General features: G+C 40.8%; 2 protein-coding genes across 2 annotated transcripts; one reads left to right on the top strand and one right to left on the bottom strand.

The window, feature by feature from the left end:
- Positions 1 to 279: 279 nt before the first annotated feature.
- Positions 280 to 11,861, top strand: CHMP2B (charged multivesicular body protein 2B). Its single transcript, XM_038135701.1, has 6 exons — positions 280 to 429; positions 3,308 to 3,399; positions 6,287 to 6,481; positions 8,779 to 8,881; positions 9,843 to 9,949; positions 10,079 to 11,861. The coding sequence occupies exons 1-6, from the start codon at positions 396 to 398 to the stop codon at positions 10,190 to 10,192; spliced, it is 645 nt and encodes a 214-aa protein (XP_037991629.1). The 5' UTR covers positions 280 to 395; the 3' UTR covers positions 10,193 to 11,861.
- Positions 10,329 to 24,130, bottom strand: POU1F1 (POU class 1 homeobox 1). Its single transcript, XM_038135726.1, has 7 exons — positions 23,989 to 24,130; positions 21,197 to 21,346; positions 20,188 to 20,301; positions 18,959 to 19,204; positions 17,283 to 17,447; positions 16,648 to 16,708; positions 10,329 to 15,433 (listed from the first exon to the last, which is right to left on the bottom strand). The coding sequence occupies exons 1-7, from the start codon at positions 24,128 to 24,130 to the stop codon at positions 15,220 to 15,222; spliced, it is 1,092 nt and encodes a 363-aa protein (XP_037991654.1). The 3' UTR covers positions 10,329 to 15,219.
- Positions 24,131 to 25,633: the final 1,503 nt, after the last annotated feature.

Genomic DNA, 25,633 nt, shown 5'->3' with positions numbered 1-25,633 from the left:
GCACAAGAAGAGACCTCAAGGCCCCGAGCGGGGCAGGGAGCGGCGAGCCGGGACATCCTCGCCCCGGCTCGCCTTTAGGACGGCCGGGACGCTCCCGCAGCGCCTCTCCCGCGGCTCGGGGAGGCCAATCGGGGACACACAGACAAAAAACCCCCGCAGAGGAGAAGCCGAGCTCGCAGCCCAGCTCCCACGCCAGCCGCGCCTCCCCAAGGCCGGCCCCGGCCGAGCCGCGCACGGTGGGCGGGCGCAGCGCGGAGCCCCGGCCCGGCCCCGGCCCGCCCCTCGGCGCCGGGAGGCGGAGCCGGGCGGGCGATCGCGGCCCGGCCGCTTCCTGGTCACCGGAGCAGGAGGCGACAGGAGCCCGCCGAGGCGGCTGCGGGGGTCCGGCTGCCGCCATGGCCTCGCTCTTCAAGAAGAAGACCGTGGACGGTGAGTGGGAGCCCGGGGAGGCCCCACCGCGCCCCCGGCAGCGGCCGCCCCCAGCCCTCGCACGGCCCCGGGTGCGGGGCTCGTCCCGGCCGGGGCTCCGGGACAGCGGGAGCCCGGCGGGGGTCGCGGCCTCGGGCCCCGCGTCCCGGTGGAGCGGGAGCTCGCAGGGAGCGGAGCAGGAGGCCCCGGCCCGCCCGCCGTGACTCACCGGCGGCGCTCGGGGAGAGCCCCCGGGCCGGGCCGGCCCTGGCGCAGCGGGGCGGGGGATTCCTGGCGCTCCGAGAGCGGTGGGAGCCGGCCCCGGCCGTCCCGGGCCGTGGGTGAGGGAGGAGGAGGAGCAGCATCGCTCGGTGCCGGCGAGGGACATAAAACAGGCCCGCTGGGAGTTGCTGGGGCCCAGGGGGAGTCGGTGCCGCTGTGCGGGAGCCACGTCCAGGCTACGGAGCCGCCGCCCGGCGCTGGGCTCCGCGCCGGTGTGGGAACAACTTGGTCTTGATTCTTTGTAGCCAGGCTGGTACTAAAACGCCTAAACTTCAGTAGGAATAACCATCCTGAAATAAAGCCCCAAAGGACAACGTAGCTGCCGGCAGGCCGCTGGGCGATCCCCAGCTCTCCACATTGTGGTGGCCCAGGGTTGGCGAGCCCCAGGTTTGGCTCTCTGGTGTGTTGGGTGCCCCGTGTCGTGCTGGTGGGTCGGCGTTTGAAAAGGGCTCGCACAAAATGACGCTGCACATCGACCAATTGTGTGTCACCGCAGGGAACACGCACAGGTCCCACCTGGCTCTTCCCATTTTTGATGCAGCGCCTGAGGAGAGCTGGCGTTAAGCTGCCATGACCAAGGAAGGATTGCAGGAGCCAGGTTAAGCCCTGCTGGATGTCTCTTGTCCAGCCTGTTTTAAGGAATGCTTCCTCCTTGCCCTGGTGTGTGTGACGACAGTGTGACACACAGGAGTGGCTAATGGCATAAGACTTATCTCAGGATAACCTGTCGTATTCTGTCTGCTCTAGTAGCTGGGAATTTTCCTTGGTTATCAGAAACAAAGAAGAACCAAGTTCTCAGCTTGGCCTTCACTTCTAAAAGCAAATTAAACAGTCTGTAACTGCAGATAGTTGTTTTCAGTTTATTGCTATCCTTAGTTTAAGCCACCGTGGGGGATCAGAAACTACAAAAATAAGCATAGTGCTTACCCTTATTGTCACCTAAATAGTGTTCTAAGTACTGTTTACTATCACCTTGAAGTTCCTACCTCTCCAGCTCATTATATTAAGGATTTTTTTTAAGTAGTGTAGTTAGGAAAGCCAGTCTTGTATGTAGCTATTAAGCTTTTTCTTTCAGTTTCACCAAGTGCAGCTGTGCAAGTAATATACATTTATCTACCTTCAAAATTACTTGCCTGTAGCATTTTCAGAATGATTTTCTCTGCTGTTTTGCCAGTGTGAAGAATGCAATCATATTCCATGCCATCTTTCAGTTCTTAGTTGTTGTCCACTGAAAAGTCTGCATCTCCCAAGGATAGGAAGGGATTTTTCTGTAGTACTCACAGCAGTAGTAGCATTGTAAAAACAGGTGTCATTTTCACACTGTTTTTTTTAATCTATATTTCTTTGCCCAAGAACTGGGCAATCTCCAGCAAGGTTGGAAGGGGAAATATATATTCTCTCTTTAAAATGCCACTAAAGGTTTGGGATTTTGTTCTGATTCAAACATATTAACGTTGAAATAATTCCAGCAATGAATGATTTACAGTATTTCTGGCTTTGGCAATGAAGAACATGAATGCTTCTTGCTGTTTGTAGAAAAATTGCCTCAAACCTTAAAAAATAAAAGGGTGGCCTGTGATTCTAGAATTTATCCTTCATGAGCTCTAAAGAAACTTCATGTGACAGTCTGCTTCTTTCAAACTCCCACCCAAAGTGCAGAAATAGAATAGGAGTAGCTGAATCTCTCCTCCATGATAGCTGCTTCCCTCTACAAAGGTCAGAGGATGCTGAGTCACATGCAGACGTCCTGCTCTGCCTTTGCCCAGGTGAATCACACCCAAGCACTGTGCTGTAAATCCTAGCAAAAGTTAGTTGCGGCAAGCATGATTGATGCCTAGACTGTAAACAATACTTGCTTTAATAAGAGGATGTTATCAGTATATAATTTTAATAGTACAGTGCACAAAACTCCTGTGAAGGATGATAGGTTTCACCTGACAGACAGCGTTCAAGCTTTGCTCGCTACGTCAGTTGTCAGTAAACTGAAATTTGTTGTAAAGGCCTCCATGTTCCTACCTTACTATTCTTAAGCACCTCCTAATTGAAAAGTCTCAAGCACTGCTGCTTTGTAGACTGACTTGAAGAAGGGCTACGCTGATGTGGAGGAGAGGAAGCTCCCCCAGAGCAGAATAAGAACAGATGAGCAGGATCCAGGACTTGCACCTGGGATTATTGTCACTGTTTTATGGAGCTGGGAACTCCTCACCTGATCTGAGAGCTCATAATTCAAGGCTCCTTCAGCTGCCCTACCTGTTGCAGTTAGGCCTGGCTGGGGGAAAAGCAGTGGGATGCCAGTGACCTAGATATTGCTGAGTTAGTGCTGGCCTTGCAGGAATGTGAGTGTACAGATGTCTTACTGTGGGGTTAAGGCTCTTGCTGTGCTTATGGTGCAAAGTAACACCCTAGGTAAAACAGCTTTGTTTTTAACAGGATAGAGCCCACACTGCTGACACAATGATGTTGTATACACCAAATCGTATTTTGGTAATATTTTGTGTGTCTGAAACGCTGACACTTTACTCTGAACAAAGGGAGGTGTCAAACATGCTGCATCTGCTTAGCAGATGTTTATGGAGTATTGAAAAACTTTGCCCAGCTATCAATGTTTTCTTTCCAGATATAATAAAGGAGCAAAATCGAGAGCTAAGAGGTACACAGAGGGCTATAAGCAGAGATAGAGCAGCACTTGAAAAACAGGAAAAACAACTGGTAAGTATGACAGAAAAATTTATTTTGCTCTTTAAAACACACACACGCAATAAAAAACTTGCAAGATTTTAAAGATACAAATCAATGCAAAATGATGAAATCTTGAAAACAATTGTCTTCCCCTTTTCATTTTTCTGTTAAAGTTGTGTTGGAAAATATTTACTGTCTAAAAGTGATTCTCAGCCTTTGACATAGGAAAATCCTGAAAAGTGTGTTTAGATAAAATAACCCCATTGAGTTTTCCCTACAATTCCCATCATTCTCTGTCCTTCAGAAGGATTTTTTTTCTAAAAGGTTTGTAAACCACTTGTCTTGTGGAAAAATTAAAAGATATAGAAGTGCTATCGCATGTTACCATGACTGTCCAGTGGGAGGGAGTGCTTGAAAAACCACAGGATATCATGAGTACCCCTAGAACTGTTCTTTTCATTCAGATAGAACTTCCCTAAAATTAACTGTTAATAGTAGGACTGTTTGCCTAAATTAAGATGTATTCAGAACTTACTGTGTGTGAGCTTTCAAGTACTCAGTGGCTGAATGCTGCACCTGTGTGGCACTATAAGAGGAGAAATGGATGTGCCAGATGGTGGGGTTTGATGCATGAAGAATGCTCAGACTGTGGGAAAAGCTGTGCGAGTCCAGCCCGTTCCAGCAGCTATTGAGGTGGTGGTTTGTGGCAGCAGATTGCATGAATATCAAGAGCTGGGAATAATAAACTAAAAGATCAGAGAAACTGTTTCTGAAAGCACTGGATGTGTAAGATATAGTAGGTTGCTCATAAAGGCATTTTTCCAGTATGAAATGTTCCAAATATGGAAATAGCCTTAATTTTAGTGACTATTCAGGCTGAAGTGTTGATTACTTACCACACTCAGTGGTTTCAGAAATGTTGGATTTCTGAGGAGAAGAAAGGAGCAGTGAAATATGTCTTTGAAAAAGTTAAAATTTGCTGCTGGAATGAGATTAGCAATGGACAATAAATATTAATTTTCAGTGTCAGATCAGGTGAAGAAGGATAAGGGGCTTATCAGTCAATCTCAAAACATTTCATTATGTGCTTTCTCTAGAAAGACCTTTTTTTCCCCCCCCTTAATTTTTAGATACTACTCTGAGAAAACCAAGTCATGCAGTTATATTATTTCTACAGCTAAAAATACCTTAATGTATGCAGACAGTACTGTTTCAGTTCAGTAACCTGATATAACTTTATGAATTTTGATTTTTTTTTTCCCAGAATAACGTAACTGACTTCAATAAGCTTGCCCCAGACCTCTCAAAAGCAGATTAACGTACCCCAAATTTACCCAAATTCTTTTTAATTAGGAATAAAATCGTCTGTATATAGGCTTTGATTTCTGCAGGTGGATTATTTGCAGTGATTTAGCAGTGGTTTGTATTTTGCTTTGAAAAAATCAGGTTATAAAAGCTATGTAGGTCTTTCAACTTACTGAGAAAATCCCTATTTTCAAACATTTGCTGTTAAAATATGGGGTGCAGATTAATCCCTCCAACTTTCACAATACTTTAGATTAAAAAAAAAAAAGGAAATAATATTCTGGTGATGTTATAGGAATTTTTGTGGCTTCTGTGAGCTACTTTCAAAGAGCACAGCTTTACTTCTATTTCAGGCCTCTAAGGTTTGAACAGTCTCATGCTGCTTCATTGCCACTCCTGGATTAAAAATAGTGTGTATGACACACCCTTTAGAAATTATGAATCTGCTGAGGGGACTTGGTGCCAGAGCCTTCTCTGGAATAAACTTAACTATGAATTTTCTGGTGGTCAGGGTAATGCAGTGGGCCACTTTACATCTGCCTCTAAAGGTGACTGTTCTGCATGTCCTGGGGACTAGAATTTGTCTTTTCATAGCTTCTTATAAGTGCAGTTTCCTGGATTACCAGTGCACTTAAAGTGAAGCAACTGCATACCTGTAGCAGGCATATTATCCTGAAAAATCCAGGAGAAAGATGGTCTTTAAAAGCTGCTTTTACTTAATGGTAAGAATGAAAATGGACAAATGGACATCTACAGAAAACTGAGCCACCGTGGCAAGACCTACTTAAAAAGGCTGTAAAGGAAAAAGTTGTTGCAATTTTTACGTTACCAAGTCACAACTCAGAAGGCACACTTTGAAGAATCCCAGCTGACAAGCTTATTTGTGCCAGGCTTTTTCCTGGTACCTCTGGGCTAAACAGATTGTTATTTCTCTTTGAATTGACAGATTGGGGTTTGGTTTTCTAAGACAGAAGTGTCTTTCTTACAGCATAAGCACATGTTAAATAAGGCTATTTTTATTATGATTTAAGTCCAGCTAAATTATAAGGGTGAAGAGCCTATAATTATTGGTCATCTAACTTCATTGGTCATCTAACTAACATCATTTTCAGTCATCTAACTTTATCTACTTCTTCCCCAAAGAGGCTGTGAAGTTCTTTTGAGGCTGAAAAAGAGTTGAAAAGAACTCTCCATTTCTTACATGAGTGACGTTGCTTGATTGCAAGAAATCAAGGTTGATTAGAGTCATGGCATCATAATACCTTCACTTTTTGGGGCTTTTTTTGAAGTGCGGCTGCTTATCCAGATATGGAATTGAGTGTGCACATAGAAGTGAATGTGACATCATGCAGAAATTGAAGTCTTTGGGGAAACTGTGTCCTATCACAGTATAATTCAGTTTCATTGAGTTTTTTCCTTGTCATTCCAGCATGACATTGACTCTGCTAAACAGCCTTGTTAAAAAGCACAGAGCTATTTATATAACTTATAAATGTCTTAAAAGATTCAAGAGGATAGTTAATTTTGAATTTGATTATTAGCGGTAAGGCTTAATTATAGTCTTTGCGTGAATGGAAATTCTGTGGAGTTAATATCACACCTTTTTTCACAGGAACTGGAAATCAAGAAAATGGCTAAGACTGGTAACAAAGAGGCCTGCAAAGTGCTGGCAAAGCAGCTGGTGCAGCTGCGGAAGCAGAAGAACCGAACCTATGCTGTGAGCTCCAAAGTCACTTCCATGTCCACTCAAACCAAGGTCATGAACTCGCAGATGAAGATGGCAGGGGCTATGTCAGCTACAGCAAAAGTAAGGCACTACAAGATCTTCTTTTTTTATATTCAAATGCAGCATATGGTTGCAAAAATTCTGTTATTTTGGGTAATTGCAGGGCTAAAACTCACTGCACAGGGGTGGTGAGGATACAGTAGGGAAACATAATTTGGATTTATATTGTTATAGTCCTCTTTGGTCAATCTATCCACATAGCAACTACATACTCACTTGGGCTAGACATCTGTCAGATGTTTACATGATAAAAATAAACTAATGCCAGTGAATGAACTCTTTTAGTACATAAAAAAAACCCCAAACCCTGCTGCTAGAGTGCCTTGCCTGTATTTGTTGTCACAAGCAGTTTTTGCTGGGAAAAAGTAGGGCATGATTCATCTAGAAATCAAGGCACTGTGTCACAATAGCTTTATGGCTTTTGAAAAAAGTAGGTTATTGCTTTGGATCTAAAATTCCTAAAAAAATCAAATCTGGAGTTCGCTATCATTCTCTCTGTGCTCTCTCAGGAAAGGGTATTGCATTAAGTTTCCTCCCAAATCTCATCTCATAAAAGAGTGAAAAAATCTTAGTTTTCTGAGTTAGGTGTGAACTTTCCCCTATTTCCCTGAATTGATAAAGAGCAATTTGGCTTTTGACAAGGAGGAGTGTTCAGCTCGAGGTGCAGGAAGCAGAATTAGTATGCATCAGACCAAGCTGGGCTTTGATCCCAGTCCAAGTTAAATACAGTTAAACACAGCAATGCAACTCGGTGCAGAAAGGAATTACTACAAAGGCTTGGTGGTCAGGTGCCTTTTAGACACAGCATGAGGGCAGATTCCAGCCAGCCAGTGATACAGAGCTATGGCTCTGCAGCAGATTTACAAATTGGACTTGTCTGGCTGATCAGGTTCAACACTTGACTCAGTATTCTTGCAACAGCACTCGTGAACAAGTTGGTCTTGCTTTTTAATTATTGCAAGTTGTTTTTATCTGAATAAATCTTGAATTAAATTTCTCAAAACCAAAGTGTCACTGGAGTAGTTCTGAAGACTAGGTCAGTAGGAAAAAAATCCAAAAATATTTTTAAACAGCAGTAATTAATACTAATTGTATGTACAATTTGTGTAATATTATTGGGGAGAACAGTCTTAAATTCTTTTGATCACTTTTGAAGTGAATATTTTGTTTTATCAACATGGGGAGCTTAAAGAATTGTTGATATCATAAAACCATCAGTGAAAAATGTATGGGATCAGTTGCCTTAACAAGGAAGGCAAATATGTGAATGCAAAGCTTTCAAGTATGTATACTTTCAGTACACTTCTTGGCATATATATTGGTAATTTTGAACATAGTAAAGTCCAGTTAAATTACCTGTTTATTTTTTTCATGCATCTGACCCTTATTTCCTGAAGATATGTAAACTCTCTATCAATGCAGGTACTTTTGACATCCATTTATAGCAACACCTTCCAAGTCCAGAACAACTTCTGAAATTCAAATAACGCGACCATGAGCACAGTCTTTGAAATTCAAGTAACATTAGTATCACAATACATTATCACCTTGAAAAAACTCAGACATGAAGGCAGAAACCCTTCTGTGAAGCCTACAGTGGCTTATACCATCTCTTTTAATTAATCAAGTCTTTTATCTTCTCAAAGATGGTTAAATTTTACATGTGAATTGCTTATGTCTATATTTAGATTCTGATTTCCCACAGTAACTTGCTTTTTAGGAAAGAGGGAAGTACCCCATAGCAGTGCCCACAAAGGCAGTGCTGCACACTTGTAGTAAAATGGGTGAAGTTTATTTCACTGTCACAGCAAGATCTCCACCCATCACACAGGTGCACCCTAAACAAGTACTTCCTCAACACTTGGATATTTTCTTTCCAGAGAAAAGTAATTTTTCCATTAAATTGTAACATCAAGAAACAATTTAAGGCCTGTCCTCCAGTGGTGGTTCAAATAAACGATCCTTTCTGAATAAGAACCTGCAGCCATTTACTTCTTTACTGTGTGTAGCCTTCCAGTTAGGAAATGTTCTCCATTCTTTTCATTAAGATCAGTTGGATTTTTCCTAATACAAGGCCAGGGGAGGGTCATGGTGCAAGAAAGATGTACACATTTAAAAGTCTGTTTACTAGGACACTAGATAGCAATATTTCTTACTAAGTGCAGGCTGCACTATTGATCTGTCACTTACCTAATGTTCTCATGGGATGTAGAGAGACAAGGAAAGTGAAATTTGGATTAAAGCATTTTTCTTAATGAATGCACTGATATTTACTAATGTCTCATTGTATGATTTAAGAGTTTTTTCCATATTAATAGACAATGCAAGCAGTTAATAAGAAAATGGATCCACAAAAGACACTACAAACTATGCAGAATTTCCAGAAGGAAAACATGAAGATGGAAATGACTGAAGAGATGAGTAAGTTCTGCACTGCAGGGGACTGGCTTCTCTTGGCAGGGGAGAACCAGCCTAAAACCACTGATGTTTGAAGTTTATTTTTGTAGTTAATGAGACTGACAGCAAAAATACAGAGCAAACAAAATAATGTTTGTCTCAGTAGGAATGCTGAGCCTTAGACTTTTTAGAAGCTCTAGGTATTAAATCTAGAATCTGTTCCTTTCCATCTTCTGCAAAACATTCTTCATATTTTTAGAAGGAACATTCTGGGGGAGAGAGGGTTTGAGACCCATTCAAGGCCTTGATGGCATAACTGGTAGGGGCACTTGAAAATTTGCCTTAATTTAGATACTGATAATCTCAGCTTTCTGTACATGGTGGTATGATATGGTTCTGTCTGCTTTCTCTTAAATTAAGCCATAAACAACTTTTTGGGGAGGCAGCAAGTTCCTTGTTCCTGCATGTATGTGTTCACTGTCAGCTAATTCCTGGTGTTGCTCACAGTCTTCTCCCCATCCCAATTCCTGCCCCTTTGTTCGTCATATTAAGTAGCATGGACTCAACCCAATGCTGTTGACCAAGATGGAAACACCTCAACTGCACACGAGTTATCTGAGTAGTTAACAATTTGCAATGTACTTGGAGGAAGAAGAGAGGAAAGGGATTTTTATGAAACTATGGGTGTTTTGCAGAAATGTTAAAATCTAATGCAGGGGAGATACAGCAGCTGAACTCTTTTGGTGAAACTGAGCATTTTTATAAAAACAATTTTATAATGCCTTACCCTGTTGTTGCCCTAGCTGTGCGCACAGGCTTTGCAAGGCAGAGCTAAGAAAGCCTCTCTAACACCCAGGTGCCTTCTGCTGGTATCTCACGCCGTGGTATTACTACCAAGTTCTAGGAGCGTAGAAAGATGGTACTAGGTCACGATAGTCACCTTTTTGCTTAATGCAATCTGGATTTTTTTTTTCTTTCTTCTAAGTTAATGATACTCTGGATGATATTTTTGATGCTTCTGATGAAGAGGAAGAAACCCAAGATATTGTTAATCAAGTGCTTGACGAGATTGGGATTGAAATCTCTGGCAAGGTATGGCTATTTTTGCACAGCTCATGCCTTTTCCCCTGCATTCCATTTTTTTTAAAATAGTTCATTCTAAAAGTCAGCTTGTCATAACCTGCATTATTCTGATTGAAGAAAATTTGTGTCTCCTCCCAGATGGCCAAAGCTCCCTCAGCTGCCAGAGGTTTGCCGTCTGCATCGGCGTCGACTGCCGCCACAATATCAGATGAGGAGATCGAGCGCCAGCTCAAAGCCTTGGGCGTGGATTAACTGATCCAGTTCAGAGCCTGCCTGCTGGGTGCTCAGCCCTACACACATGTACAAAGTGCAAATACTCTTTCAATGCAACTGATTTCTAGGAGAACCCTGAAGTCTCAGAAATGACAACTTGAAGATGAATTTGCAGAGAAAAGTACTTTTTTTTATCCATTGCGTGGAGTCTTTTTGACTCTGGACCAGCTAGGGGTCTAGTTCTAACAATTAATTCACTTACACCTGATCCAGATTTGTCATTTGGATTCAGAGTTTTCTTCCATCTCTGTTCCTGATCTGTGTCTAGAACTGGCTATTCTGTGGCTGGTCATACCACTTCCTAGGACAGCACCTATGTAATATTTATCATTTTTACAAAGCTATCATTAGAGAAATGTTTAGTCTCTCATCTCTTAGCACACATGAAACTTTTTTTCCCATGAGAAATAGCTTTGAATGTGCAGCTAATTTAGGCAGAAAGAAAAAGCATTTTATGTATTTCTTCAAAATTCCTTTTGAGCTGATGAAATAATAGCTTGTTATTCTTCTTACCAGGAGGGAAGGATACACTCCTTGTGCAGTTAATTTTTCTGGAAGAGGAGTTACATTTATTAGTGAAATTTGTTGCATGAAAGGCACTGATTGAACTCTATTGTACTGTAACATAGCTGGTTTCAACAGAATTGCTGTGCCTTTATGTATATAAATCTTATACCTTTGTGATTTTCTTTCAGAAGGAGTCTTTGAAAAGGTGAGTAAACTTGAAAATTAGGATGGTTTTACAAAATGCTTTGGTGAGACCTCTCTGTACACTTGATGGGATTCAGTGCTGAAGTGGAGAGGTGCACTCATTCAGAAATGCAACTTGTGCACTTGAAAAAAGGACATTTGCCTGAAGCAACATTTGTATATATTTTACAGTACTTCTTAATGGAAGATAACTGCATAATTGTATTGTTTGCTAAGATGCAACTGATCACATTGATAAACTAAATCTAAATATTAGTTTTGAGGGCAATTTTAGATCATAAATGATAACTACTTCTCTAAACACTATAATAAAAGCATTCTGGTTCTGTGAAGGTTTTTCTATGGTCTCTGAACTGCATCAACACAATTCTAGCTTTATATGGAGTATGCATTGTGCTAAGGAATAAGAACTGTTGATACTGGAAATAGACAAAAATGAGAATGCAGTTTCCAGTTATTACTTTCTGGATGGTGTGATATTCCTCAGCCCTAACTCTGCTGGAGATACTTACCACTCAGTGTTGGTTTAGTGGTGCTGCTCATTGAACAGAAACAACAATCATCTTGTCTTTAAAAAGAGAAAATCAAAATACCTCCTAAAAGCAAAACTAGGAGAACTGGGGGGGAACAAACCTCATAAAAGAGACTTTGCTGCTGGGCAAAGTGTAGCAGGAAACCTCAGTGAATCTGCGGTTGTTGCACCATCTACTGTTCAGGACTGAAGTCAGCAAAGAGAACTCATAGGAGAGCCTTCCTCAGGTTTTAGGCCTGGAATTGCAGGTGTTCTTTCTCTTTCAAAGAAATAATGCAAAACTGATTCTGTCAGGTAGTGGATAGGAATGTGTAAGTTAATATATTGCATATATCCAATATGGGGTGATTTTTTTTTTTACAAGTTATTTTGTAAAAATCTAATAAAAGGCTTTTTATCCCACAATGACTTTGTCCTCTGTAGGGTTAGTCATACACATCTGTCTCTTACTGGACTTTCTTTGTGAGCTCTGATAAATATTTCTTTGACTTGCTTTGATAAAGCACCATCAATATTTATTGTAGTTGCTCATGGGCCTTTGATTTAATATTCAGTAAAGACTTGTTCAAGTTTGCATTCCCTTGTCTGGAACCTCATGCCCAAGTACTGCTCTGTGGTATTGAAAGAGAAATCATAATGTGAACACAGGGATAAAATGTTAGTGGTTGGTTGTAGTTTGGGTCCTTTCTGAATGAGGAATGCAGTTGATTATTTTAATAACTGTAAAAATTTGGCATAATTCCATAATGAGTTCTTCTCTTGAGGATCAGGAAGAAAGGTATTGCTTTTTTGGTGCTGTTAAGACTGCTGAACTAGTGCTGGTGTTAATATCAATTCCATGGTTTGTTACAAGTTACCTTTTCAATCCTGCAGCTCTAACCTGTGTAAAAATCTTTGGGCAGCAGAGTGGGAAGTGGTGTAGTTTTGCAGGCTTGTCATGTGTCTGCAATTATGGTCAGTATGTTGGATCAGTCTAAAAAAATCACTTTGAGTGATTTAAAAAAAAAACCCCAGTGAAACCACTCAATCTTGACCATCCTTTATCTTTGCTCACACCTAAATAGGAACTGGATCTGAGTCTCCATCTGGGAGCAATGACATAGTTGTGCACACACCTAAAAATGGTTCTACCCAGAGTCCTTTTCCTCAAGTGCCCAGAAGCAGTTCCCAGGGGAGCAATAAGAACACAATGAGCATGGATGATGCTTCCTCCATTAATACTCTTCCAATCTCTGTTTCAAAAATAAAGTACATCCAGAGCCCTTTGCAAGTTCTACACACACCAGCTCTAATTCGCTTTCTCATGCAAGAACTCCTCCATACAAGGAACTTCTGGCCACCCACATGGTTTTTTTCCAACCATGTTAAAAAACACCACTTTGTTTTGTTTTAAGCTTCTTTCCATCTTCCTCTATTTATTCCTAGTTCTTTTATGAAGGTGAACAGCCTGCCTCCATCAGTTTTTTAGTACAGTTCATAATTGAAAAGACTCTGTAGCATCCAATGCACACATATTAAGTCTAGCAGAGGGCAACTTCAAGTTATTCACCTTACCTTGTCTCAGCAGCTTAGCCTGTGCTTGGTAGTTGTGTCCCTCACATGAGGGCATCACAGTTCTTCAGAGACAGCTGAACCTCAAATTTAAATGTTGTGATAACACCTTGTTTTGTGTGGTTTTAATACCCTGCCTAAAATTACCATGGGGAAAACAAGAGCAAGAAAAAAAATCTACACAAATACCTCAAAAACAGCACAGCCCAGCTTGGCTGAATGGCCAACTAAACTCCTGCAGGTTCACAGAGCTGCTCCTTGGAAATCCTGCCTTATATGCAGGTTGGGTCCTCACCCCCCCACCCCAATCAAGAGTAATTGCTGGTAACTAAGTTGTTCCTAGAGAAAAAAAAAAAATTGCTACTTTCTGTAAGTAAAGCTGCAGCTGCAGCAGTTGAAATTGTTTTAATCCAGCTTTTCTTCTTTAAATAATTCTAATTTGTTTGCGTTGCTGTGGCAGCAGATAGGTGTGTTTAAATGGTGGCTGCTTCCCCCAGCTGGCCTTTTGTCATTCCTTTGCAAGACAATTTTATTATGTGTCACCTTTAATTTTATTTTACTCTGTTGCTGCAATTATCTTTCACTTGTGAGACTTTTTGAGGGGCAAGAGGCCACCATGTTACAGTGAGGCTGCTCTGGAACTATCTGTTAGAGCATTCTAAAATACACTTCAGCATGACACACAGCTAAAAAGAATAAAGTGTTACCAGAACAGAGCTACAAACCATTGCCTGGAGTGCCAAAAGTATAGGAATACTTTATTGGATGAGGAGGTTGGGAAGTACAGGCTGTTAGCATCTCTAGGAAGCCTTTTATAATTAAGAAAATAATTTAGAATATAAATAAAGTTTTTATATACCAGATAGTGATTTCAACATACATAACATTTGACTACATCACTTGAAAGATACACCAGTGCATGCCACCACCTTTGCTGAGTGCTGATTCTCTCAGCTGAACTCTTTTTGTAAAGTTCATGACCTGCTGGTAACCTGTGGTGGATAAAAGTATGCACAACTTGGTCTCTGCTATAGAGGGTGAGCTATGCTAGGGATGAGAGCAGCCTGAAGGGAGTACATAGCCACAGTTTGTCCCCTTTGAGTTATTAAATTGAAGTTTTCTTCTCAGTTAAGGGCTTAGACTGGTGCATTCATCCATAAAAATGTATTTCTTTTAGAAATCCAGGAGCCTGATTTCCATTGTTGAATATGCTTACAATCACTGTAATAAGTATAAGAGATAATTTAATGTACACTGGAGAGTGAGCACTTAACTTGTACATGCTGCTCCTAAGTGGTCTTGAACATTAAACTCCTTTGGCTTTCTGTGGGCCTATTATATAGACATTTTCTAAATCATCAGGTTTGTTTTATGGAAAAATAAAATGCATCTGGCCAGTACTACTTGCGTGTACTCACTTAATTTCAGTCCTGGGAAAACAGTCAAAATACTTATATGGTAATGGGCTAATTCCCATAACAATGAGCAGGGCTGATGAGATGGCTGGATAATCTATCCCTGGTGAGTACTAGAGTCATTAATTCAGTTTTCTCAGTGCCTGCCTGATAGGTGGAGCTCTGGCACTGGTATTTTTTCCCCTCGATTATCTCTAGGCAGGAGGATGACAAATTAAGGGATTATTTTCAATTAGTGGGGTGTAGTAGAGGGGGAATGTGCAGTGCAGTAAATTCTTCTTTTGTATGCTTTTTAGCTTAACACACCATCTCTGGTGTAAGTAAGTCCACACATGGTTTTAATCAGAAGAAAGTACAATGCAGAGAAAGACCAATGTAATAAAACTCCCGATAACTATTTTTCTTCCCCCTCAGGCCACAAAGTCCTAAGGTCAGATAAATTGTATACCTGTTTTTATAGTTAAGCCTACCCAAACCAAACTTTGAGGCACATAACAAATTAGCAAGAATTACCTTTTATAACAAGCATTATCTGAGCCACTTCTACTTGACACCAGGTCAAGGCAGTCAACTGTTGGGTTGAGACAGGGCAGGCAGTAGGAGCAGTGTGACACCTCTGTCCTGGCAAGCTCACAGTGCCTCAATTAATGAAGCAAAATTCTTCCCATGCTACAGCTGCTGGTAGCATGTAGGAGGAACGAGGAGTTGACTGATTTCTCTCTTTTTTTTTAACAACACAGTAGTTACAGTATTTACAAAAAGCAAAACAGAAATCCACATGTGTACGTGGAAAAGCTTCACCGGCATTCATGGTGCTCCTTGATAATAGAACTGAAGGCATTCTGGTGTAAACTGGTCTTCACTCTTTTTTCCCTTTGTCTTCTGTTGCAAAACCAAACTCTCACGACTTCCTTCTCAAGATTGAGCCCCTCAGCCATCCTCATAATTTCCTGAGAAGATGGCTTACTTTGTTCTCCAAAGTGCCTCTCTAGGGCTTCTTTGGCAGCGATGCTGGATACAGGGATAAAATTTCACCTTTAAAAACTTTTCTGTACATTCAGGCTTTCACCACTAGTTCAAGAGAAAGATCAAGTAACAACACTGAAGGCAGTGACTTGATTTGTTTCATATTTCTCTACGTAAAGGGAACCCAAAGCAGTAAAAATACTCTGTAGTTCTCTGCTGACATGAGCAGCCTGACATCGCACAGAATTTTGGCATGAGGTGATTAAAAGGCAAAAATAGCATCAAGCTCAGTGCAATTTCAGTGTTAATTATAAAATATTTGTGCTTCTTGATATTATCTAGGAGGTACAGCTACTAACAACTTATGAGTGGGGTCACAGGAATTGGAACAAGCCTGACCACCCTTCTGCCCCAGCAAATGCACATCGGTGGTGTTACCTGGTTGTATCAAATCATTTGGGTTTACAGAGAGGAAGACCTCCATCACTTAGATTTGGGAAACACTGTGTGTTTTGCATCTCACTAATTATAGAGACAGCACTAGAGCATTCCTAGAAATCACAGAGGTTATGGCCAGCTGTTTTAGCTGTCATCACATTCTCCAAATGTCTGCCCTCATCTGTTCCTCAGTCAGCAGTAACCAAAACTGAGTGGTTCACTAAACAGAATAATTTAATACTGTTATTTTTTTCCTATTTCCAGATAGAATTTGCTTCCAATTTCTGTTACATACTCTGAAAAATCACATATGTGACATGCTTGTGTGCCACTGGGAGGCATCCGGAAGTTTCAGCAGTAGCTGTAATTTCTTTGGACACGAGAGGGCACTTCATGCATTATTCTGGAAGTGAGGTGCAGTTATTTGCTACAGAAATACAGTATCTGCTCCACTTCTAGTTATTTCATGTCTTGGTCTTTCATTTACGGGTCAGTTTTTCAATATTTACTAATGTTTAACAAAAGTGGCTAATTAATAGCATGGTGTTCTGCACATACAGAAGTATAGAAACATCATTACTTTTGACTAACAACTTCTTATGTTTTGAGCAAAGTGTGAAATATAATACTTTGGAATTAATTGGGGGTCTGGAGTGTGATGCTGGGTTTTTTCATTAGAATATTTCCAGATATTGGAACTTTTAGAAGCCCAAGATGTAGATATTCATTAATAGAAAAGAGCACTTCAATTTTGACAGAAGAAAAAAAAAGCATCTTAGCCAAAATTGTTTCTAACCTGTAATAACCTAAATATTTATTACCTTATAGTGGTTCTGCGCTTCCTCTTCCGTTCATTCACTCCAACTTTTTCATTGTACAAAGCTGTATTAAGAGAAGAAGAAGCAGCCAAACAACAAAAGCTGGCAGTTACATTTCCGCAGGAAAACAAAAAGTAGTCACTTTCTTTGAAGGAAGAAGAAAGCACAAGAAAAAGTGCTGTTGAATAAAAGGAGCATCACACACAGGATCTTTCCATTGTTAGGATGGTTGGTCATTGTTTTACCTCCAATCATAAATGGTTATAGGCAGAAATGGTTAGAAGCAAAAGGCCTTTGCTAGTGAAAAATGCCTGTACACTGCTAAATGGGCTGTCCTGCAGATCTTACTCTGGCTCTCTACAGGACTGGAACTGGTTTGCTAGGATGGCACTGGAAGAAATTTCTTCCAGCAGCCCAAGAGATACTTCTGCTATTCTGTACACTCCATGCATTTCAGTTTTCCCCTCCATGCTCATCCAAAAAAAAAGATAACTATACTGTAACACAAGCACACCTCAGCATTTAAAGCTGGTAAAACAAAATCTTTAGTCTGCGGAAAACATGTACTAGTCCTAAAATATTTACATGGGATTCTGCTTGAAGAACAAATCAATATTTAGAGGACTTCAGCTCCCTACCTCCCACTTGTTCTGCTTCCTCCAGCCACTTGGACAGGATGGATTTCAGTTTGCACGCATTCTTGAAGCTCAGCTGCAAGTTCTCAAAGCGGCAAATCGTTGTCTGGCTGAACTCGGAGCCATGCACAGCAGCCAGGGCTTCTCCAACGTTGGTTTGTGTATAACCTGCCAGAAACAAAGAGGAAAAAGCAACTTTGAAGCTTTCTAGGAGGGTTACTTTCCCGGAGATGTTCAGCCCTTCGCTGCTGGCTCTCATGGACAGTGTGTGCTGCAGTGCCTCCGGCTGAGCTTCCTGCAGAGGTCTCTGTGGCCAGCTGAGCTCACCTCAGAGCCTCGCTCAGTCTCCTGGTGGTTTCTGTGGAATGTGACACTGATTTACTGGAGTTTCACACTCCAGGATTAGGAATTGGAGAAAGATCCAGACACACCACGTCTTTCGGTAGATGGTGCAAGAGCAATAATCCCTAGAGGCACTGCTGGTCTCCTGTTACTTGTTGCAACATCCAAGCTAAAGTCACCAGAGAAATGCTGCAGTTTCCATGCAGACTCTGACTTGGCTTCAACTGCTCCCTGTTCATTTCTCTCACTGGATCATCATCCCCCTTTTCTGCTTTGGTGCCAGGACAAGGCAGGATCTCTTGAGGCACTCAATGTCCCATGAGGTACTTCTTAAGCTCCTTTTTGAGTGCACTTAACTCTGTGTCTCTCAGACACACAGCCTGTTTTGTCTTGTAAAGCTCAAACTCAGATTATTTTTTCCTGTGCATATTGCATTTCTCCCATTCTACAGGGTCCATGTCATTTGCTTGCACCAAAATAAGTTTTGTTCCCTCAAAAATTTAGGATAAAGATGCAGTGATTAACTATGTGTGGCCTGGCAAACCCTTTCCATCGCGGTGGCTGACATCAAATACAAGATAAACAGGGAAATTGGCCAGTTTGCAAATATTTTTTAAACCCTAATTCTTTTTATTTCTGTTTAGACTGCAAATGGAACATACTGGCCTTCTAGCTGTTGAGACAGTGCACACATACCCCAAATAACCTTATAAATTTTTTAGATTTACAAAATAAAAGGATTCCCTATAATTGTGACGTGATGATAAGTGATAATGCCAAGAACAACAGGGCTCAGCCCACCTTTGTCTTCAGTAATTTTCTCAAAGCAACAAAGATATCAATTTCTTCCCAACTGTGTCATGGCATAAAAAAATAAAGCAGGAAGAGAAGCTTCCTAGTGGTGTGAAGGATTTTCCATGGATGTCACTCAGTGTGTACTGAAATGACAGCAGACCATCAGATTAAACAGTGTATGGGGAAAATAATGAGTATGGGAAGTTAAATGGTTATGAGGGCTATCTGCCCTAAGCTGCAGATAATTTGGAGCTGTGAAAAATATTGCACCTGGCACTGAATGTAATTTATTGAACAGCAAAAATGTTCTCTGCATTTAACACAAATAATTTAAGGGCAGGAAAGTTTAAAGTCCCTTTCTGCAAACTAAAAGCTGACGTTCATTAATTCCATGCAAGTCTTCTAGGAATGGAGGAGATTTTGCAGGGCAAAGCAGGATTAGAGTTATGATAACAGCAGAGGGCAGACCATAAAACACTCAGAAATAATTGCGCTTTCACTGGACTCTTCCAGTCTTTTGTTCATGGACATGAGGCACATACCCAGCTTGATTCTCCGCAGCTTAAACTCGTTGGCAAATTTCTCCAGCTCCCTGATTTCAGGGGAGTCCATGTCCACGGGCTCCTCCGCAGGCTTGTTCTTCCTGCGGAACTCCTGCTTGAAGTCCGTGGCAGCGGGCTCGTCCGTGAGGAGGGGCTGGGGCAGCGGGGTGAAGCCGTGGCCCAGGGCACAGGAGCTGGCGCTCAGCGCGTGCTCCGGGAACTTGTACAGGCAAGGGGTCAGGCCACCTGGGCAAGGCCAAAGAGAAAGCTCATTGCACTGATTCTCTGCTGCTGCACAGAAAAAAAACCTCTCCTCGCTGCCTCGTCATCCCTGCCTGCAATTTTAATTGTATAATACACGTGAGAAAATCCAGGAGTTAGAGTTTCCTAGGATGTGTTTTCTCTTTTTTGTCCCAGCACGTGAAAACCTATCAACAGCCCCTTTCACCAGCCACAGCCATCCTATCACTTAGCAAACTGTGAAGCACTTAAATAAGAGGCAAATGGCCTAAACTTACACAAATAAAAATCCATGCTCTAAGCTGGACTTGAGTGGCACGACAAGATAGATGGATCTGTGTCATTTTGAGTCACTTAAAATTTGCCAGTCTCTATTTTCTGGTTCAAATACTTCCATGTAGATGACATTTGGTGCTCAGACAAGATACTATCTTGGCTTAGCTGCAGCACAGAATTTCTTTGAGGAAAGTACACAGGTAAGAGCTCAAAGAAAAAAAAAACAAACCAGAACACATTCAGAATGATCCTTCGAAAAAGAAATTGCTCAAGGATAAAACAGAACTATCTTTCACTATCTTTTGTTCCCAAATGTCAGACTTAACAAGATGCAGTTAAGAGTGAAGGCTGATGTTTCCCTAGATATCGTACATAGAGCTAAAAAGTCTCTGACCTGATGGAGGCATGGGGGGAATTATTGGAGAAATATTAACACTCCTCAGTGTATCTGGAGCAGCCAGTAAATTCCAGGTTCTCATGTCATCCTTCCCAATTTTCTAAACTACACAAAACTGTGTAGAAGAACTCAGAACTTCATTAACCTCCCACTGTTGCCTCCATTTATTAGAGATAGGTTTTTCTTCACTACCCCAATTAGTCCCATAAGTGTTGGAGGTTCTAACCCCATAGAACTATTTAATACACTCCACACAGGATAACCACAAAAAAAAATCTCAAAAATAATGAAAAATATTTAAAAGAGGGGGACTTGCTTTGCAAGGTGCTGACACCATTTACCACATTGGCGTGGGGCATGCTGCATGTCTGTAAGATACGAGTCTGGGAGAGACTTGCTGAGAGCATCTCTGGAGTTGCAGGCTTAATGCCTAAGAAAATAAAGTAAGAAAAGAAAATAAGAAAATAAGAAAAGAAAGGAGAAGAATAAAAATGTATTTCTTTTGGAATTAAAGAAAACTAATTTATGAGCAATATAATTTATTATTACTTAATAATTTTCCCCAGGGATCTGGACAATGCCAGAAATGTTTGCAAAAGACACAGAAATGCGTGATGAAGTACAAGATTTTGGAAATTTGCATACCATAAAGGAAGCCTACACTCTATCTCTATTAGTCTATGCTGATTTACTCTAGCATTTCCTTAATTCTTAAATGAAATAAAATTCCGAGTTTGATTTTGGATTCTTTCCAAGTCCAAGTTATTTCCTGGGAGTTATGTTAACTTGGTTCATGTCATCATGTCATTGCCTGCTACTTAAACTTGCACAGAACGAAAGTGCCTCACTCTTATTGAGCCTGGGACAGGGAAGAATGAGCAGGATGCTAGCATGCATTCATGAGTGTAAAAATCCATGATCACATGGCTGACCTGCCTGCTGAATTCAGCCATCCCTTCATTATGCCATCATTTTATTTTACAGCTTCAGCCAGGTCTTCATCAGCCCAGGTACTGGTCATACACAGGGGGGTGTTGGGTATGTCACTTCTGGTCCCTCAAAAAGTGATAATCACAAGAAGTGGCCAGAGGCGTGCAAAAAGAGCAGGACTTTCCCAGCCTTGTAGGGAAACATAACCTACAGAGTGACTTCACAAGAGATGCAGAGGTTTGGAGAACTCTGGACACTAATTTCCTAACCCTATTTCTAGCGCCTAAATCCAAACCCTATCTTCTTTAAACGATTGTCTTGGATTGGTCCCTCTAAAGGAAAACTGGCTAAGATCCACACTCTGCAGCTCACCCAGCTGAGGGTTGGCCCCTTACCTGCCATCACCCCGTAGGTGGAAGGTTGATTCCCATAGTGACAGGAGGGCACGGAGTAGTGCAGGCCTGGCCAAGGGCGTCCCGGCGTTGTCGCAGCAAAGCCAATGCACGAGCACGCACGAGTTGGGAGCAAAGAGAAAACAGATGGGGCTCGTAAGAATTCAAGATTCAAGACACAGCCTTTAAGTGTGAGGCAGGCAGTGCCTTCTGTGCAGTTGTATCTTCTTCTGTGAGCGTTTAACACAGGGTCACAGCCATCAGGTTAACAGGGAGAACTGCCACTAGAAATAGAGGGATATCCTCTGAGGCAGGACTAGGAATTGTCGTGCTGTCCCTTGATGAGTTGCTTTTGGTATCATCTCTGGCCATAACCCAGTTTGCACAAACTGCTGAGCAGGGGAAACATTGCAATCTTAAGGGAAGACCTGCTCCTCTCCTCATTCAACTTCCACACTCTGATTCATTCAATCTCCTACAAAAACTAATTCTAGGGTTCCAGGAAATTGACTTCACTGTTGAGCAAACCCCACAGCGAATGAAGCCCCGGGTTTCCAAAGGCAGAAGTTTGGGACATTTGTAATTTTTGGACATGTCAAAGCAATTTCTTGAGTGCCAAGCAACAAAAAGCATTTCAGAGTGCTTTGGTAAGGTGGTCGAGAAACAAGATGGTAAATTCTGGATTCCTCTAACAAGTCAGGCCTAAATAAACATTTTCCAGCACCAGGACCAGCAAACACACTGTTAATTTATCTCTAGTGTTTTCACAGGGGGGTATAGCAGGTCTGTGCTCAGTAATAGACAGTGCCTGAAGAATGAGACCATTTTTTGCTGAATGCAATATAGAGATATGGCTGTTTCTCATGTATAAGTAGGAATAAAAATGCATGTACCACCCCCTCTAACAACTGCAATAAAAACAAAATATTAAAAACTAATGTTCATGAACATTCAGATATGTAAGACCACATTTTAAAGAACACATTCCTGTTGTTCAAAACAGTCTATTTAATTAGGGATTAGAATATTTAGGTTTCACAACAGTAATCATAACAGTGAAGTGTACTGTTTAAATATACTTTCACAGATATAAAATCTACTAAGACAAACATGCTAATACTAATGTAGAGGCAGTGAAAATAAAGATTGTGGTAATAACTGTAGTGCATGTACAGGAATTCAACTTTTCTGTCAAGATCTGAGCCTTTATAGGTTGCATTTTTCCACTATTTCATAATCAACATACCATAACTTTTATGCCTGAAACTACAATTTTTGATTTGCTAATAATTATTTAAAATTAAATCATGAGGATGATGCTATTTAAATGAAATAACAGCTGTTAAAGCATTAAGGATACTGCAGAACATTAGGTGAATGACACGGCACACTATTTGAAGGAAGTATTTTCACTTTTCTTGTGATGAAGAATTGTTACATCCATTTTTAAAACTTGTGACATTTAAAATAACTTGTTATTCAAAATTCTTTCACCATTATATTGTACACAAATTCTCCTTATGTGCAGTCAAAGCGGCACTTTTTATGACAATTCCTTAATCTATGTATGAAATTTGTAAATCTTAACTCATTGTAGTTACCACCCTCTCTTTCTGCTTTCCCAGGGTGGTTTTATCACAGGATCATCTTCTGGATGTGATCCTGCAATCAAAATTAGCACTGTCTGCAGTGGCATTTGTCCTTGGGTGGCAGATACAAAATACCAAAACCTAAACCTAAACCTGTGCCAGGTGAGCAGATGATTTGGGCCAGCCCTCATCGTGTCCTTTCCATTACAAGTCAGATGAATCTAGAAAATACTGCTGTGATACAGACACATAAATTTGACCTCATACAAAATTTAAATTCTCCTATTCCCTGCCACTCTTGGTCACCCACAGCTGTATTGGGATATTTTGAGCCCCTTGCTTAACTTATAAGATCCTGTTTTCTGTTACCGATAATCCGTTTTCACTACATACATGCTTTTTCTTTTCATTAAGATGCTTTATTACCAGTCTTTTTCAGGAAAAAACTGCTTTCTTGTTAAGACTCCAAATAAAATTCTAATGTTAATGCAATTTCAAATACATAAATAATTTTTTTTTATTTTTCTTTCCCTGAAGGCTTTCTATCAACAACTCCTGCAGAATCCCACTTCTGCAGTATTAACACTACAAGAAAACTCTCTTTGGCTCAGGTATTTAGTGATTAAATAGTCCTAATACTTAAATTCATCTAATTGGATTAGATACACAAACATACAAGATTCAAAAATAATGGCAAGGTTTCCACTACCCATTTTGAACATCACGCTTAAACCTCAGTGTAATTCAGTTTGCACTATGACATTGCAAAGCAATGTTTTTCCTTGTTTAAAACTCCCCCAAGCTATATTTACACTTGAAGTCTTTTGAATATATTCCCTATTTAAGGTAATTTATAGTACTTAAAATTGTGGTTGCATAATAAACAACCTTTCAATTAATTTACATGACAGTTGTCACTGAAGACTGTAGTAATACCAAATAAAGTGTTAGAACCTGTTCTAAGTTGGCAGCGTTATTTGAGTCTAATCTTGCACAAACTTAGAGAAAATTACCTATTTAGCTAAAACACGACCATTTGTGCTTCTCCTGATTCACTCATATGCAGAGTTTTGTGAAATTGCTTCTACTTTGGCATAGTCCCAATCATACATAACACTGACACTGAATACTTTAAACACTGAGAACTCAATGAACTCATCTATCACCCAAAAATTACACGAGAGCAAGAGTATTTTCAAAAAGTACCTGTAGACACAACATTGGTGGTATGGTTGGAGACCTGCAGGCACTCTGCAGCGCTGTGATGCATTATCAGAGGCAGAGAGGGAGAAGAGTCAGAATTCAAGGGCACAAAGGTGTCTGAGGAAGCAAATGCTTGGCAGCTCATACCCTCCTAGAGGCAAGAGAGCCGCCTGTCCCGTGTTCTACCAGAGCAGATCCTGCAGGATTAATGGCACCTCAAACCTATTCCAGGATTTTACCTGGATATACACACAGAGGAGGGCTCCGGAGCACAGGGAGGTCGTGTGCAGGTATTTATACCACTAGGAAATCCCTTTATCCATTTTAATGTTCTTTTCCCAGCAATATTGCTACCCTGGTACAGAGCCTCCTTCCTTCCCACACAAACACAATACGTGTCCAATTAATGGAGGGGCGGGGGAAGAAGAGGGAAACCAGAGACATGATTTGACAGATATTTTCAATTAGGTCTTTTGTGGAGGACAATGACAAGAAAAAAAAATTAAAGTATCGTCTCCAAAGTCAGTGGCAACAGACAAGTGAGTTTAATATCAAGTAAGTTTCCACAGTTAACACCTGCCTCCAAAATCTCATCCAGGCAATTGTCTGGAAGGCAACCTGTCTGAGAGCTCAAACATAAGTCTGCAATAGTCAAGAACCTATAGCAAAATAATCTGAATTAACCTAATTCCCAGCAGTTGCACAGTGATCATTTCTCTTAACCTATACCAGTATAAATCAGAGAAGTGTAATATGAAGCAGCTGTAGCCAGAAGGAAGATTTTGAACAGATAGCTTTCCATAAGCATGATGTGCTAAATGTTTATCGAAGATGAGCTCTTGACAGGGTCCAGAGTGTCCCTTAAAACTCATACTAGTTTATACTACTGCACCATCTGAAGTCTTCCTCAAGGTCCTAAGTAAAATTATGATCCTCATTCAAAGAAGAAAAGTGAATTTTTGACATGAGACTGGAATAATTTTGGAACATTAGACAGCATACAGGTTACCCTAAAAATAATGAAACATTCTGCAGTACAGCATAGTCACATATTCTATGTAGATGCAATAAAAGTGGGGTTGGTTTGGTTTTCATTACCAAAGATGTTCGGTCATATTTTATGTGAAGATGACAATATTTTTTGTGTGTTTCATATTCCAAACAGGGCTAAATGTCTGAACTAGAATTTTGACAACACCAACTTCAGATACATGAGATGGGAGCAAACATGCTTCTTATTGCACCACTTTTCATGTGTTACTGCAGAAAAGTGGCATTGCATTGAACCATTCTGCAGAATCCTTTAAGTGGGTCTTGGGAAAGGCTGTGTATAAGATTGGGAAGAAATTTCAGAATTACTGCATATGGCAAACTGCACTTTTCTTTAATGGTGGTAATCTACCACTTATGCAAGCACTTTCAGATTGCAAAATATACAAAATTCATCAAAATAATTATTGCAATATTATGGAAGATACTGTCATCAAATGAACCCCATCTGCATTACTTTGGGCTTGGCTCAATGTATCCTAATGTCTGTAGATTCATATTCAAAAATTATTTTACTTATTTTCACCTCCTTTTTCCCCTCAGAAAGGGGTATGATAAATCTGACAGGGGGTCCCCTCCACATACCGGAGTTTTGAAG

Source organism: Motacilla alba, chromosome 1 (assembly GCF_015832195.1).
Source record: "Motacilla alba alba isolate MOTALB_02 chromosome 1, Motacilla_alba_V1.0_pri, whole genome shotgun sequence".
In the NCBI taxonomy this organism is placed as follows: domain Eukaryota; kingdom Metazoa; phylum Chordata; class Aves; order Passeriformes; family Motacillidae; genus Motacilla; species Motacilla alba.
Note: the sequence above shows the minus strand (reverse complement) of the source record. Positions and strands in the feature narration are given on the sequence as shown.